This window comes from Muscardinus avellanarius (assembly GCF_963383645.1).
Source record: "Muscardinus avellanarius genome assembly, chromosome: 16".
NCBI classification, from domain to species: domain Eukaryota; kingdom Metazoa; phylum Chordata; class Mammalia; order Rodentia; family Gliridae; genus Muscardinus; species Muscardinus avellanarius.
Genome location: NC_137802.1, coordinates 9271332 through 9287376, shown reverse-complemented (window position 1 = coordinate 9287376; position 16045 = coordinate 9271332). Strand labels below are relative to the sequence as shown.

General features: G+C 47.4%; 1 protein-coding gene across 1 annotated transcript in view; it reads left to right on the top strand.

Moving 5' to 3' along the window:
- LOC308275416 (heparan sulfate glucosamine 3-O-sulfotransferase 3B1) overlaps window positions 1-15309 on the top strand; it is a gene marked incomplete at both ends in the record, with an annotated part of 39697 nt that extends 24388 nt beyond the window's left edge. Inside the window, one exon of the mRNA XM_080713671.1 lies at window positions 14691-15309. Coding sequence (XP_080569797.1) covers window positions 14691-15309 — 619 coding nt within the window. The remainder of the gene's footprint in view (window positions 1-14690) is intronic.
- Between the last annotated feature and the right edge of the window lie 736 nt (window positions 15310-16045).

Sequence of the window (16045 nt, the reverse complement as noted above, 5' to 3'; positions counted from 1 at the left end):
CTTCTTCTTTTCTTCTTCTTTTAGCAATATTTCCTTCACCACGAGCCCTGGGCCAAAGATGATGCAAGGAGGGCACGGTGAAGGCTGGGCACAGTGGCACAGACCTGGAATCCCAGTATTTGGGAGGCTGAGACTGGAGGGTTGCAGGTTCAAGGCCAGCCTCAGCAACCACGTAGGCCCTGAGCAACTGAGGAAGATTCTATTTCAAAATAAAAATAAATGAATAAATAAAAATTAAAGGGGCTGGGTTCACTCCCCAGCACCAAAAGAAGAAGATGAGACTTGAAGTGAGAAAACTCGTTTTACAGTATCCTTGGACAGAGTTTTGCTGCTTTGGGGGGCTCGTTTACAAAGTTCAAAACATATCACATCCTCAAAAAAACAACAACAAAATTGTATCAGTAGCAGGATGACAGGTTCTCCATTTTACACAGGAGGAAAGACAGCACAGAGATGGTAGACAGTTGGCCAGCAGCCACACAGCTTTTATTTATTTATTTATTTATTTATTTATTTATTTATTTATTTATGCGGTCCTGGGGATGGAACCCAGGGGCATTCGACCTCCGAGCTACAACCCTAGCCCTCCCAATGGCAATTTAGTGAGACCCTGTTTCAAAATAAAGAATAAAAAAAAAAAATAGGGTTGGGGTTGTAGCTCACAGAGAGAATGTCTCTGGGTTCCATTCCCAGGACCACACACACAAAAAAACAGTCTGCCCATACCTGTTATCCTAGTTCTTGGAGGCAGAGACAGGAGGATCACAGGTTTGAGGACAGCCTCAGCAATATAGTAAAACCCTGTTTTAAAGTTAAAAAAAAAGGGGCTGGAGGTATACAAGCACACCCTTGGGTCCCCCACCCACTCTTCCAAAAAACGTCTGCTTTTCATAAAGCTCTTTTTCTTTCTAATGATTTTCTTAAAGCTTGGCCTTTTTTTCTTCTTCTTCTTCTTCCAGGAAACCCACAGATTCCCCCTGATTTCACAGGATCTGTCCCTCCCCCGGCCCCCAGAGGGCTCCTACACAAAAGACTATTAGCTTTTAATTGAAACCCTCCCTAGGCCCCAGCCCCTGCCCCAACCCTTCCCGGAACAGGAACTCGGGGCCCTTTGTGCAGTGGGGCCCAGAACCAAGGATGCTGCCCCCGTGAAAGGGGCGCCCCTCGAGATGCTCCGCAGCGCCCCACCCCTTCGTGGCTTACAAAGCCTTTTCATTTTCTGAGCAGTATTGAAATTCGTGGACAATGGAGGGTAAATCCTGTGGTGGGGGTATGGGGCCCGGGCCGGACAAAGGACGGCTGGGTTGGAAGAGGAGAAGGAGGAGGACTGGGGAACTTTTGTTGCTCTCCTTTTTTAATCTATTACCTTAAAAAAAAAAAAAAACAGTTAAAAAAAAAATCCATGCACTTTGAGAGGATCACAGGTTGTGATGTCATTTCCGGCGGTTCCAGGGGCTGGCTGGCAAGGGCCCCCCCACTCTTGACACAGTTCGAGTTGAAAGTTATTTTTGAGACTCCCAAAGGAGAGCTTTGATATGCAAACGTCTCGCCCAAATGGAGATAATTATTTATGGAGATGGGGACCTTTGAAGGGGGAGCCCGGAGCTGGTGTGCTCAGCTAGGCTTCCCGGGAAGGAAGCAAGCCGGACCCAGATAAAGAGAGGGGGGCAGATAGCATCTTCTCCCGCCAAACTGAGCCCCCTGGGAAGAAAGTGCATTTCAGGAATCTGGATTGGAGCCTGAAGTTCAGGTTACAGGGCTGCGACTGTCATTGTTCCCAGGACGTCTGAAGTTTCCAGACCAAAGTTTTCCTCGTCTTCTGATTGGTTATCTTATCTTTCTTTTCTTTTCTTTCTTATTTCTTTCCTTTTCCTTTCGCTTTTATAAAAAAAATTTTTTTTTTTGCGCCGGGCGTGGTGGCGCACGCTTGTAATCCCCGCGCTTGGGAGGCGGAGACAGGAGGATCGCGCAGGTTCGAAGCCAGCCACGCGCTCTGGCTTAGGAGACCCTGTTTCTAAATAAAAATATAAAAATAGGTCTGGGAGTGTAGTCCAGAGGTAGAAGGGCTTCCAGGAACCCCAGTACCACCAAAAAAAAAAAAAAAAAAAAAAAAAAAATTTTTTTGAACCCAGGGCATTCTATCTCTGAGTTATATACCCCCAGCCCTATTTTATCTATTATTTATTTATTATTTTTTTGTGTGTGTATGTGTGGTTACTGGTGGTGGAACCCAGGGGCTTTTCTACCTCCAGGCTACACTCCCAGACCTATTTTCTACTTTATTTGGAAACAGGGTCTCACTAAGTTGCTGAGAGCCTCACTCAGTAGCTGAGGCTGACTTTGAACCTGTGCGATCCTCCTGTCTCAGCCTCCCAAGCGCCGGGATTACAAGCGTGCGCCACCACGCCTGGAGAAGCAGGGTCTTACTAAATTGCCAAGAGAGACTCACTAAGCAGCCTAGGCTGTCCTTGAACCTGCGGTTATCCTCTCTCGGCCCTTCCCAAGTACTAAAATTTAGGTGAGCACCACCGTCCCACTAGAAGCAAGGAGACACAGAGAGAAGTAACTTCTGTCATTTATTTATCATTCATTCATTCATTCATTCATTCATTCATTCATTCATTTTGCAGTACTGAGGACTGTACCCAAAGGCTCTCTACCTCTAAGTTAAAGCCTCAGACTCATTTTATTTTTTTTTATTTTGAAACAGAGTCTAGCTAAGTTGCCGAGAGTCTCACTAAACTGCAGAAGCTGGCCTCAAACCTGGCCTCAAACCTCCTCTCCCAAACTCCCAAGTTTGTACTGGAATTACAGGTACGCCCCACCAAGCTTGATGACGACCTCTGACCTCTGCCTTCTGACTCCTGACTCCTGACTCCCGAGGTTCCCTGTGAATGTCGTGGTTGGAAGAAGGCAGGAGGTTCCTTCCTTCCTTCCTTCCTTCCTTCCTTCCTTCCTTCCTTCCTTCCTTCCTTCCTTCCTTCTTCCCTCCCTCCTTCCCTCTTTCTTTCTCTCTCTCTTTCTTTCTTTCTTTCTTTCTTTCTTTCTTTCTTTCTTTCTTTCTTTCTTTCTTTCTTTCTTTCTTTCGTGTTGTGAAAATCACTGGGTGTTGGTAGATGGGCCTTCAGAGAATCATAGTACATTTTAGGCCGTGCCCGTCACTGGACTTGTCATGACCTTAGAGCCTCCTCTTCCTCTGCTCCGTGGGTTTTTCAGGAATTGCTTTAGCACTTGGGCCCAGCGCACTGACCTCAGCCCCAGCCTGTGGGAGTCTTTGGCGTCTGACAGCTTTCAAGTTGTCCCCTGGGAAGCCTCTGCTCAGGCCTCCAGCCCCGGCTCCGCTCCCCTGAGTGTCTGCAGAGTTTTCTCAGGGTGCACTCCTTCCCTCGGGAAATAGACATCCCAAATGCTGGGATTACAAGCGTGCGCCACTATGCCTGGCTTTAGACCCTGTTTCTAAACAACAACGACAAAATTAAAAAGGGTTGGAGGGGTAGCTAGAAGGTAGAATTCTCTTGGATTCAATCCGCAGTATAAAAAAAAATTTCAAAGACCTCAATGGGAGATACTCTTTATCCATCCCAGTATATTTTAATTTTTTTTAAACTTGAATCTACTTTTTATTTATTTTTATTTAGTGGTACTTGAAACCAGGGGCATTCTACCTCTGAGCTACACCCCCAGCCTTTTTTTTTTTTTTTTTTTTTTTTTTTTTTTTTTTTTTTTTTGGTGGTACTGGGGTTCCTGGAAACCTTTCTACCTCCGGGCTACACTCCCAGACCTATTTTATACTTTTTTATTTGGAAACAGGGTCTCCCAAGCCAGCGCGCGTGGCTGGCTTCGAACCTGCGCGATCCTCCTGTCTCCGCCTCCCAAGCGCGGGGATTACAAGCGTGCGCCACCACGCCGGGTCTTGTCTTGCATTTTTAAACGCAGCATTCATATTTTCTAGATCCATCGGTGACTTTGCTGATATGAAGGGTGGTGGACCATAACCTAAAAAAAATCTCGATTTTTCTATTGGGAAGAAATTTTCTCTGTCAAGTGTGTTGGAAAGGTTAGAGCTGATGGGACATCAGCCTTCAGGCCTAAGCCCTTGCGATTCTTGTCAGCACGGGTCAGCAAAATACGCAGATTCACTGGGTGTAGCGACGCACGCCTGTAATCCTAGTACTTGGGAGGCTTAGGTAGGAGGATCACAGATTCGAGGACAGCCTCGGCAACTCGGCAAGAGCATTAGCAACTTAGCAGGACCCTGTTTCAGAAAACAAAATATTTGCCGGGCGTGGTGGCGCACGCTTGTAATCCCCACGCTTGGGAGGCGGAGACAGGAGGATCGCGCAGGTTCAAAGGCGGACTCGCTGGTTAAGAGACCCTGTTTCCAAATATAAAAATAGGTCTGGGAGTGTAGCCCCAAGGTAGAAGGGTTCCATCCCCAGTACCACCAAAAAATAAAAAAAAAAAAATTAAATTTGTTTTTAAAAGGGTTGTTTGTTTTAAATATTTAAATTTGTTTTTAAAAGGGTTGAGGGTGTAGCATGGAAGTAGAATGCCTCTGGGTTCAATACCCAATACCCAAAACCAAACCAAACCAAACAAAAACAAAAAGGGCAAAACCACTTTCCCCCTTCCACCTCCTCTGCTGGGCTAATTCTACAGATGAAGAAGCTGACGCCCAGAAATTTGGGGACCTGGTCGAAGGGGCATGGGAATTAGAGGCAGACATCTTCACACCTTGTCTTTTTTTTTTTTTTCCTTTGGGCAATAGAAAATATACTGGTTAGATCTACATTTCTTTTTTTTGGGGGGGGGGATACTGGGAATGCAACCCAGGGGCATTCTACCTCCGAGCTACACCCCCACCCCTATTTTTTATTCTTTATTTTGAAACAGGGTCTCAGTGAGTTGCAGAGGGCCTCACTAAGTAGCTGAGGCTGGCCGCGAACCGTGATCCTCCTGTCTCAGCCTCCCGAATGCGGGGATTACAAGCCTGCACCACCACGCCCGGCTCTAGGTCTACATTTCTAAGTCCCTGTTGACATTTTCTCATTTCAATAACATTTCCCCCTTAAAAGTTGTCAAAAGGAAGATTTGGACAGCTTTAGGCCTTTATGACTGGACTTGTCAAATCTTTGCTGGGACGGGCAGCGTAGGGTAACCTTAGGGTATGATCAGACTGTTGTTGTCTGTCTTTATTGTAGATAGATGTTTATGTAGTTACACTCTGGTCAAAGTTCTTAGAAATGGATACCAAGATTGATTTTTACTTATATGCAATTTAAGTTAAAGTTTCACAATTTTTTTTTTTTTTTTAAGTACCTGGGATGGAACCCAGGGGCATTCTACCTCCGAGCTACACCCCAGCTCTATTTTTTATTCTTTAGCTTGAAACAGGGTATCACTGAGCTGCGGAGGGCCTAAGTAGCTGAGGCTGGCCGCGAACCTGCGCTCCTCCCATCTCAGCCTCCCAAATACTGGAATTACAAGCCTTTGCCACCACGCCCGGCTCACAAATTCTTGAGAAGAAAAATGTATATTTGTTGGAGGCTCAAACAGTGGACGATGTTTCCGTAAAACGGAGCGCAGACATCTCTCCCAATGGAAGACAGAAACGCCTTTGGGCGGCACAGACCTCTCCCCATTCCGGGTTTTCCTCACTGGGGCTGGAAGACTGGATCCACCCAGCTCCATGTGGCCTGCCTCTTCTTCTCTCTGAAGTTCATTAACTCCCATCATCTGCTTCGTCTAAAAGTCTGGGCATCTGTTTAACTGTTGTGAGTTAGCTTACGCCCATTTCAATAATCTTTCCTTTTATTGTTGTGTAATTTACCAATTCAAACAATAAGTTCAGTTACTGGACTGTAGGAGTGTGTGTGTGTGTGTGTGTGTGTGTGTGTGTGTGTGTGTGTGTGTGTTTATTACCCAAAGAAAAGAAGTAAAGAAAGAAAATCAGGGCAGCCTTTGGTACTGGAAACTGTCAACTCAAGGGCTCTTTAGAACCTCTCTGGTTCTTTCTAATTTCCTCGTCCTTTAGACTTGAAAGGTTTTTTTTTTTTCTTGTTGTTGTAGTGGGGATTAAACCCAGGAGGCACTCTACCACTGAATTACACCCCCAGCCCTTTTAAATTTAATTAAATTAATTCATTTATTTTGCGGCAGAGTCTTGCTAAGTTGCTGAGGCTAGCCTGGAATTCGTGATTCTCCAGTCTCTGTCTCCCATGTACTGGGATTGCAGGTATGCACCACCACGCCCGGCTTTTTTTCTTTTTTTTTTTCTTTTTTGCAGTGCTGGGGATGGAACCCAGGGGCATTCGACCTTTAAGCTACACCCCCAACCCTATTTTTTATTCTTTATTTTGAAACAGGGGCTCACTGAGTTGCAAAGGGCCTCACTGAGTAGCCGAGGCTGGCCACGAACCGAGATCCTCCTGTCTCAGCCTCCCGAATGCTGGGATTACAAGCGCGTGCCCCCATGCCCGGCTTTTAAAAGTCTGCTTCTAACAGTAGCAGCAACAGCACTTAAGAGCCTAACTTATTTCTGCTCCCTCCTGAACTCTGTGTTTCTGAAAACTTCAGACAAGCATTCCTTGAGGGGGGGGGGCAACAAAAAACTACCCCAGCAGGTTGTGGGTTCAACTTTTGGGCTGATTTCTTCAATCTGGAGAGAGATATCGCTGTTGGAATGGTCCCTGACCTGAGGCTGAGAATTTAACTCCTCAGACATAATCTAACCCTCCTTACCCAACCTGTCTCAAGATTAGAAGGGAAGAAAACCTACCGGTGATCATGGGCAATGTGAATTTATCTTAGTGTCGTGGAATTCCTCCCTCCTGCCCCCCCACCCCCATTTTGGTGCTAGGGATAGAACTCAGCTGGCCAGGATATTTTATAAACTAGGCAAGCGCTTTACCTCCGAGCTGCACCCCCAGCCTCCTTGGGGCTTTTAAAAAATTTTTAGTGAGCCGGACGTGGTGGCGCACGCTTGTAATCCCCGCGCTTGGGAGGCAGAGACAGGAGGATCGCGCAGGTTCGAAGCCAGCCGCGCTGGCTTAGGAGACCCTGTTTCCAAATAAAAAATGTAAAAATAGGTCTGGGAGTGTAGCCCGGAGGTAGAAGGGCTTCCAGTACCACCAAAAAAAAAAAAAAAAAAAAAAAAAATTTAGTGGTACTAGAGATCGACCCAGGGGCACTCTACCTATGAGCTACACCCTTAGTCTTTTTAATTATATTTTGTTTTGAAACAGGGTTTCACTAGGTTGCTAAGAGTCTTGCTAAATAGCAGACTGACCTTAAACCTACAATCCTATCTCAGCCTCTCAAATGCTGGGATTATAGGCATGCTTGGCTGTTTTTTTTGTTTTTTTGTTTTTTTGTTTTTTTTTTACCCAGGGGCATTCTACCTCTGAGCTAAAACCCTAGCCCTATTTTTTTTGCAGGTCTGGGGATGAAACCCAGGGGCATTTGACCTCTGAGCTAAACCCCTGCTCTATTTTTTATTCTTTATTTGGAACAGGGTCTCACTGAGTTGCAGAGGGCCTCATTAAGTAGCTGAGGCTGTCTGTGAACCGCGACCCTCCTGTCTCAGCCTCCCGAATGCTGGGATTACAAGCGTGTGCCACCACGCCCGGCTTAGATAAACCCATCTTTACTCACGTACTTAAAAAAAAAAAAAACAACTAACAGCTGTGGCTAAACCTTTCATCCTCAAAAGTTAGACCACACCGTCCAGAAGAAAGAAAAACGAGTGAAGAATAATATTAGCGTTAGCTTATCTCATTTATGCTTTTTTGTCAAAGTATATGATCTAAAGTAAAATTAAATTCTCTTAGGAAAAAAAAAAGGGAGCTGGGTATAGGGGTGCATGCCTGTAATCCCGGTACTTGGGAGGCTGAGACAGGATGGTGTGTGTGTTTTACTGGGGTCACACACACACACACACACACACAAAAAAAATAAAATAAAAATAAATTGCCAGGCGTGGTGGCACACACTTGTAATCCCCGCGCTTGGGAGGCGGAGACAGGAGGATCGCGCAGGTTTGAAGCCAGCCGGGCTGGCTTAAGAGACCCTGTTTCCAAATAAAAATATAAAATAGGTCTGGGAGTGTAGCCCTGAGGTAGAAGGGTTCCAGGAACCCTAAATACCACCATAAATAAATAAATAAATAAATAAATTAAATTTAAAAGATAAATAAAACAAGGCTGAGGGTGTAGTTCATAGGTGCATTGCCCGAGTTCAATCCCTATAGTACCATCACCACCAATAAAATAAATAAATAAATAAATAAAAAATAAAAGAGATTCTGGAAAAGCTGAGCCTGGTGGTACACTCCTGTAATCCTCCTGGGCAGCTGAGACAGGAGGATCAGGGATTTGAGGCTAGCCTCAGCAACTCAGAGAGGCTCTCGACCTTTGTCAAGACCTTGTTTCAAACTAAAAAAAAAAAAATCGACAGGGCCGGGGGTGTCGCTGGCAGGTGGAATGCCCGGGGTTCATTCAACCCCTAGTATCGCACACAAACACACACAAGACCGCCAAGGGCGGATTCGGTGTGCGTGGGGCGAGGCCCCGGCATTTAATAAGTGTTGAAAGCTCCCCGGTGTGCCACGGAGGCTGCACAGGACTTTCTTGCAAGAATCGTCAGACAAGCTGAAAGCCTGAAATACGCCCTCCAAACACACCTGGCTCTCAGAAGCCTGCTCAGTGGCCCGGCTCGCTGAGGCTGCGGGTTTCCTCGCAGTCCAGCTTGTCCTGCTTTCTGGGTTGCACGGAGCAAGGGGATCACCCCTGCTTTCTGACTCCATACCCGGTGGTGGGCGACACCCCAGCAGCTTCATGAGCATGTATTAGTGACCCCTGCCAAGTTCCTGTGCTTGCAAAGACTCCTGGCTGAGCGGGGAGGAGGGTGCTGGCCAGGAGGCGCTGTTGGGATGGTTGGGGCTTCTCTAGGTGCGCCTCACAGGTTTACTCTTTCGAAATCTGACTCATCTTCAGACAATTATGATCAGCCCTCATGAGATCGGCACCAGAATACCCACTATTAAGATTCTAATCTGTGCGCCAGAGGCAAAGATACGGGGATTTATTTAAAGAGAGGACAGGTGTGTGTGTGGTGCTACGTGGTCTAGAGCATGCTGGGAAGAAAGCAGGAGAGCCGAGAGGGAGACTGGATGGATGGACGGAAGAAGATTCTTCCAGAGAACTAACTCCCAGCTCTGTGCCCTGCAGGCCACTGACCCAGCTTTATTTAATTTATTTATTTATTTATTTATTTATTTATTTATTTATTTATTGTGGTGCTAGGGATGAAACCCAGAGGCATTCTATCTTTGAGCGACACCCCCTGCCCTATTTATTATGTATGTATGTTTGTATGTATGTATGTATGTATTTATTGGTCCTGGGAATAGAACCCAGGGGCATTCTACCTCCGAGCTACACCCCTTGCCCTGTTTTTTTTTGTTGTTGTTGTTGTTTTGGTGGTACTGGGGTTCCTGGAAGCCCTTCTACCTCCGGGCTACACTCCCAGACCCATTTTATATTTTTTATTTGGAAACAGGGTCTCTTAAGCCAGCGCGGCTGGCTTCGAACCAGTAGATCTTCCTGTCTCTGCCTCCCAAGCGCGGGGATTACAAGCATGCGCCACCACGCCCGGCCTCTGTCCTGTTTTTTATTCTTCATTTTGAAACAGGGTCTCACTGAGTTGCAGAGGGCCTCACTAAGTAGCTGAGGCTGTCTGCGAACCGCGAACCTCTGGTCTCAGCCTCCCAAATGCTGGGATGACAAGAGTGCGCCACCACGCCCGGCTATTTTATATTTTGAAAAAGGGTCTCCCTGAATTGCAAAGGGCTTCACTAAGTAGCTGAGGCTGTCTGTGAACTGCGATCCTCCTGTCTCAGCCCCCAAAGGCTGGGATTGCATGCAGCCTTCGTTTTTTATTTTTATTTTTACTTTTTAGCAAACTAAGAGATTACAATCCCTACTTCACCTGGCCTGTGGCCAGGGATGGCGTCAGATAATGCAAGTGAAAGTTTCTCCCTCAAACCCGAAAGCACTATTTAATTATTAGCTAGGACTATTGACAGACTGGCTTTTTAAATGAGCAGCTCAATTACCCCATGTGATGTGATCGGCCCAGAGGTTAGCCTGGGGCTGGAGCTGCTGATAGGGATGCTGGGATGGGCGTGCAGGCCCACCTAGGGGTGCTGAGGGGAGTATGGGGGGGTCTTTCTCTTAGCATCCTTTCTCCTTGATCTACTGTTGAGCTCTGAGAGGTTTCTGTTCTTTTTTTGTGGTGCTGGGAACTGAACCCAGGAGCATTCTACCTCTGAGCTACACCCACAGCCATTATTATTATTATTATTATTAATTATTATTATTATTACAGTACTGGGGATGGAACCCAGGGGCATTCTACCTCCGAGCTACACTCCCAGCCCTATTTTTTATTCTAAATTCTGAAACAGGGTGTCACTAAGTAGTAGCCGAGGCTGTCTGTGAAGCCTGATCCTCCAGTCTCAGCCTCCCAAATGCTGGGATTACAAGCCTGCACCACCACGCCCGGCTTTTTTTTTTTTTTTTTTTTTTTTAAACAGGATCTTACTAAGTTGTGGAGGTTGGCCTCGAACCTGCAGTCCTCCTGTCTCAGCCTCTCAAGTACTGAGATTACAGACGTGGGCCACCACTCTTGGCTCGGAGAGATGTCTAAGGACAAGAACCAGAAAATGTGACCAGAAAAGGGGGAGGGAGGTTCAGAAACTGAATGGAAAGGACTTGGCTGGTAGTCTTAGGGTGGGGGGGGGTGTAGAAAAAGAGCAAAAAGGATCTTGCTTGTGAACTCCTGGAAGTTTCTGCACCAGGAGCTCTCCGGTCACCTCTGAGGCTCTGTCCCCCTGCTTAATGCGACAAAGATTGTCTGCTTGACCAAACTATAGCCAGGCTTCCGAACTTTCCCCTGGGTTCCTCTGGGCGCTTCTTTGCACAATCCAGTTTTAGCCAAGAGCCCTGTGAAGTCAGTTCAGCAAGAACACCCATCCTGGCTGTCAGATCCCCTGGATATCTGACAGGTTTTTACCTTCCGGCATCCTGCGGGTGATGATGTCTGGGCGCCCTGGCCTGACCGCAGCCGAATCCCATTAGGTTGGTCGGTCCAGAATCCCCCTCCTCCCCCGGCGTTTCTTCTTAGTGATTTTCTGTCCACTGACCCCCACCCCCACCCCGGGCCTCACCCGCACAAGCTATATTTGAAGCCGAACCCAGCCCGGCGTGATGGCGCACACTTGTAACCCCAGTACTTGGGAGGCGGAGAGGGAGGATCACAGGTTCGCAGGCAGCCTTGCTAACTCAGACTCTCAGCAACCTCGTAAAGACCCTGTTTCTAAATAAATAAAATTGGGCTGAGGGTGTAGCTTGGAGGTAGAATCCTTCTGGGTTCAATCCCCAGTACCAAAATTAAAAGAAAGAAAGAAAGAAAGATAGAAAGAAAGAAAGAAAGAAAAGGAATTGAACTTGTTTTCTCGTCACTGTGTAAGACTTTGTTGCTGTGGTTTTTATACTTATTGTGATGAGCCCCAAAGAGTCTTTTTCACCCTGATTTTTTTTTTTTTTTTGTTGCTTGTTTGTGTGTGTGATACTGGGGATTGAACCCACAGATGCTGTACTGCTGAGCGAAATCCCCAGCTCTTTTGTGGTACTGCAGATGGAACCCAGGGGCATTCTACCTCTGAGATATACTCCCCGGCCCTTTTTATTTTTTGTTTTGAAACAAGGTCTCACTAGGTTGCCGAGAGTCTCACCAAGTTGCTAGGGCTGTCTTGCAACCTGAGATCCTCCTGTCTCAGCCTCCCAAGTACTGGGATTATAGACACGAACCACCCTGCCCTGATTAAAAAAAAAAAAAAGAGTTATGTTACTGAAGATTGAATCTCCAGGCTCATTCTACCTCTGAGATACTCCTCCCCCAGGCCATTTATTTATATTTACCTATGTATATGTATATTTATAGTTTATTTTTTATTTTTTGCAGTATTGAGGATTGAACCCAGGGGCTTTCTACCTCTGAGGTACACCCCCAGCCCTATTTTTTATTCTTTATTTTGAAACAGGGTCTCACTGAGTTGCAAAGGGCCTCACCAAGTAGCTCAGGTTGTCCGAGAACTGTGATCCTCTGGTCTCAGCCTCCCAAATGTTGGAATTACAAGAGCGCACCACCATGCCCAGCTAGACTCTTATTTCTAAACCAAAAAAAATAAAGTAGGGCCAGGGGTGTAGCTCAGAGGTAGAATGCCCTTGGATTCAATCCCCAGTAAAAGAGAGAGAGAGAGAGAGAGAGAGAGAGAGAGAGAGAGAGAGAGAGAGAGAGAGAGAGAAAGAGAAAGAGAAAGGGGAGGGGAGAGAGAGAGAGAGAGAGAGAGAGAGAGAGAGAGAGAGAGAGAGAAAGAGAGAGAGAGAGAGAGAAATGGGAAGGGGAAGAGGAAGAGGAAGAAGAAGAAGAAGAAGAAGAAGAAGAAGAAGAAGAAGAAGAAGAAGAAGAGAGGAGAGGAGGAGAGAGAAAGAAATGAAGGAAGGAAAGAAGGAAAGAAAGAAGGAAAGGAAAGAAAGAAAGGAAGGAAGGAAGGAAGATAGATTTGTTTTAGACAGCTTAAGTGACTTTTCCAGGGCCACAGGCCTTGGTAACTGTGTGATCCTAAGAGTCACAGCCGGTGCCCAGACTTCAAAGTCCAAGCCCAGACAGACCGACCCTAAGTTCCCCCATCCACATGGCCCTGGGGAGCTCTGGGGACCTCGATTTCCTCCAGGCCCCAGGATCACAGCTTGATTCTGAATATTAACCTCTCCCAGACTGTCCGATCACAGGCGCGTTAACAGCAGTGGGGAGAGACACAGCCTCTGTCTGGGGTGACCTGCTTTCTGGATAGATGGAGCGCTGGGACGCGTCAAGCCTTCATTGCATTATCCCGATGATACGGTGACATTAATCTAAGTGGCTGAGACCAAAGTGGGTCAATCCAGCGTTAAAGTCTAACGGGATCAGCCAAGCAGTTTCCTTCGGGGATTAGACGCTCCCTCTTCCCCCCAACTTCCAACTGGTTGGCAACGTTGGCGGTGTCTCCAAACAGGGACCCTCTGTCCCCAGGAATCCCCTTGCTGGCCCAAGTGATAAACTGTTTATAACATCTCTTTTCTTCCTTTTTTCCCCCCTTGGGATTGGACCCTGGGGCATTCTACCTCTGAGATACACCCTCAGCCCTGTTTTATTTTTTATTTGGACACATTTTTTTTTTATTTTTGGTGGTACTGGGGGTGGAACCCAGGGGCGTTTCTACCTCTGGGCTATACTCCCAGACCTATTTTATATTTTATTTGGAAAAAGGATCTTACTAAGTTGCTGAAGCTGGCCTCAAACCTGCGATCATCCTGTCTCAGCCTCCCAAGTACTGTAACGACAAGCGTGCGCCACCACACCTGGCTCTTCGTTTCTATAAATGTGCTCAAATGATGGTTTTGGTGGACTTAGGGTGGTTTGAAGCTGGACATTTAGAATGTCCTATTGAGACGTATTTGGCAAAATGATGTGGAAATTGCCTTTTTTTGTTCTTTTATGCTCAGGGGTGAGAACCAACCAAAAATCTCTATCCCGTAGCAAATAGGCGATTTCAGATCTGCACCAAAATTCAGTGTCCAGTTAGTTTTTGCATCTCTTTCTTTCTATTTATTTATTATTTATTTTATTTATTATTATTATTATTATTATTTTTTTGTGGTACTGGGGTGGAACCCAGGGGCTCTTCTACCTCCGGGCTATACTCCCAGGCCTACTTTATACTTTATTTGGAAACAAGGTCTCACTAGGTTGCTGAGGGCCTCACTCAGTAGCTGAGGCTGGCTTCGAACCTGTGCGGTCCTCCTGTCTCAGCCTCCCAAACGCTGGGATTACAAGTATGCGCCACCACACCCGGCTATCCGGCCCGATTTTTAAAAATCAGGGTTTCCAAACTAGGGAACACAGAGGATACCTGTGAGACTCCAGATAATGGAGGGGAAATATCAGCAAAGTTTGAATGGAAAGATAGGAGAGGAGGAAGGCTAAACTTGATTAATGAGGGTCTACATCCGACTATGTGTAAAATTATGAATATGACATGGTTACCCTGGACAACCACTGGTGAGAGGGAGGAGGGAAAACGGTGGCTGGGGTGGGGGTGGGGGGGAAGATGGCACCAAGTATAGTTTAAATGTTTACCATTTATGTGCAATAAAAAAAAATTGTTAAAAAAAAAAAAACAGGTTTCGCCGGGCGTGGTGGTGCACGTTTGTAATCCCAGCATTTGGGAGGCTGAGACCAGAGGATCGCGGTTCGCGGACAGCCTCAGCTACTTAGTGAGGCCCTCTGCAACTCAGTGAGACCTGGTTTCAAATTAAAGAATAAAAAATAGGGCAGGGGGTGTAGCTCGGAGGTCGAATGCCCCTGGGTTCCACCCCTAGACCTGCAAAAAAAAAAAAAAAAAAAAAAACCAAAAAAAAGCAGGTCTCACCAAGTTGCAGAGGGGCTTATCTAAGTTGTTGAGGCTGGCTTCGAACCTGCAATCCTCCTGTCCCGGCCTCCCCAATGCTGGGATCGCCTGTGCGCACCACCACGCCGGGCCCGGGCACCCCTCTCTGACCCCAGCCTGCTTTGTCCGCCCTCCGCAGGGACCTGATGCCCCGCACCCTGGACGGCCAGATCACCATGGAGAAGACGCCCAGCTACTTCGTGACGCGCGAGGCGCCGGCGCGCATCTCGGCCATGTCCAAGGCCACCAAGCTGATCGTGGTGGTGCGCGACCCGGTGACCCGGGCCGTGTCGGACTACACGCAGACGCTGTCCAAGCGGCCGGACATCCCGCCCTTCGAGAGCCTGACGTTCCGCAACCGCAGCGCGGGGCTGGTGGACGCGTCCTGGAGCGCCATCCAGATCGGCCTGTACGCGCGGCACCTGGAGCACTGGCTGCGCCACTTCCCGCTGGCCCAGATGCTCTTCGTGAGCGGGGAGCGGCTGGTCAGCGACCCGGCCGGGGAGCTGGGCCGCGTGCAGGACTTCCTGGGGCTCAAGCGCATCGTGGGCGACAAGCACTTCTACTTCAACAAGACCAAGGGCTTCCCGTGCCTCAAGAAGGCCGAGGGCAGCGGCCGGCCGCACTGCCTGGGCAAGACCAAGGGCCGGCCGCACCCGGCCATCGACGGCGAGGTGCTGCGCCGGCTGCGGGACTTCTACCGGCCCCACAACCGCAAGTTCTACCAGATGACCGGCCAGGACTTCGGCTGGGACTGACCAGAAATGTCCACCCCGCTCCTGGAGAAAAAACATTCTACCCCCAAACTACAATCCCCAGAGAGGGGGTTGGGGGGACTTGGCTCGCTGACCAGGGTGGCAGTTCTCTATGATAGAGACAGAGACAGAGATTCTTATATATGTATGTAAAATGTACAGAAATCTATTTTATAATAATTTATTTTTAATTCGTAAGCGATTAATTCACTAAGCTGCCTGGCCACACTCTAGAGAGAGAGAAAGAGAGAGAGAGAGAGAGAGAGTTAGCTTCACGGATGGGTTGACAGTCCAAGTCTTGAGCTGACCTTTCTGGTTCTCTTCCTCATGGTCATCGTCGTTTTTGTCGAAGGTGCTTCCATTTTTAATTTTTTTTTCTTATTTTATTTTTCTTCCTTCCCCTCTCTTCCTTCCCCCATCCCCCCTTCCCCGTTCTATTTAAAAGAGAAGAAAGCACAACTTGAGATTTTCGTTGTTACGGGTATCCTGCCTCCGATGGCCGCGCCCCTGTTCTCCATTTGCTGTCTCCTTGTGTTTTTTGGGGGGGTACCGGGTCCAGCTCCCACCGTATCTCAGGGGCACGGCGTTGCTTCCAAGTGCTGTATTCTGAAGGCCTGACCTCATGAAGTGTTTTTTTAGCTTCTTTACCCGTGTGGTATGATTTCCAAGGATGTAGGTCTTAAACCGCCAAGCCAGGCTTTCTCCCCACTTTGCGCAGTATAACCTTTATGGGAGCGGG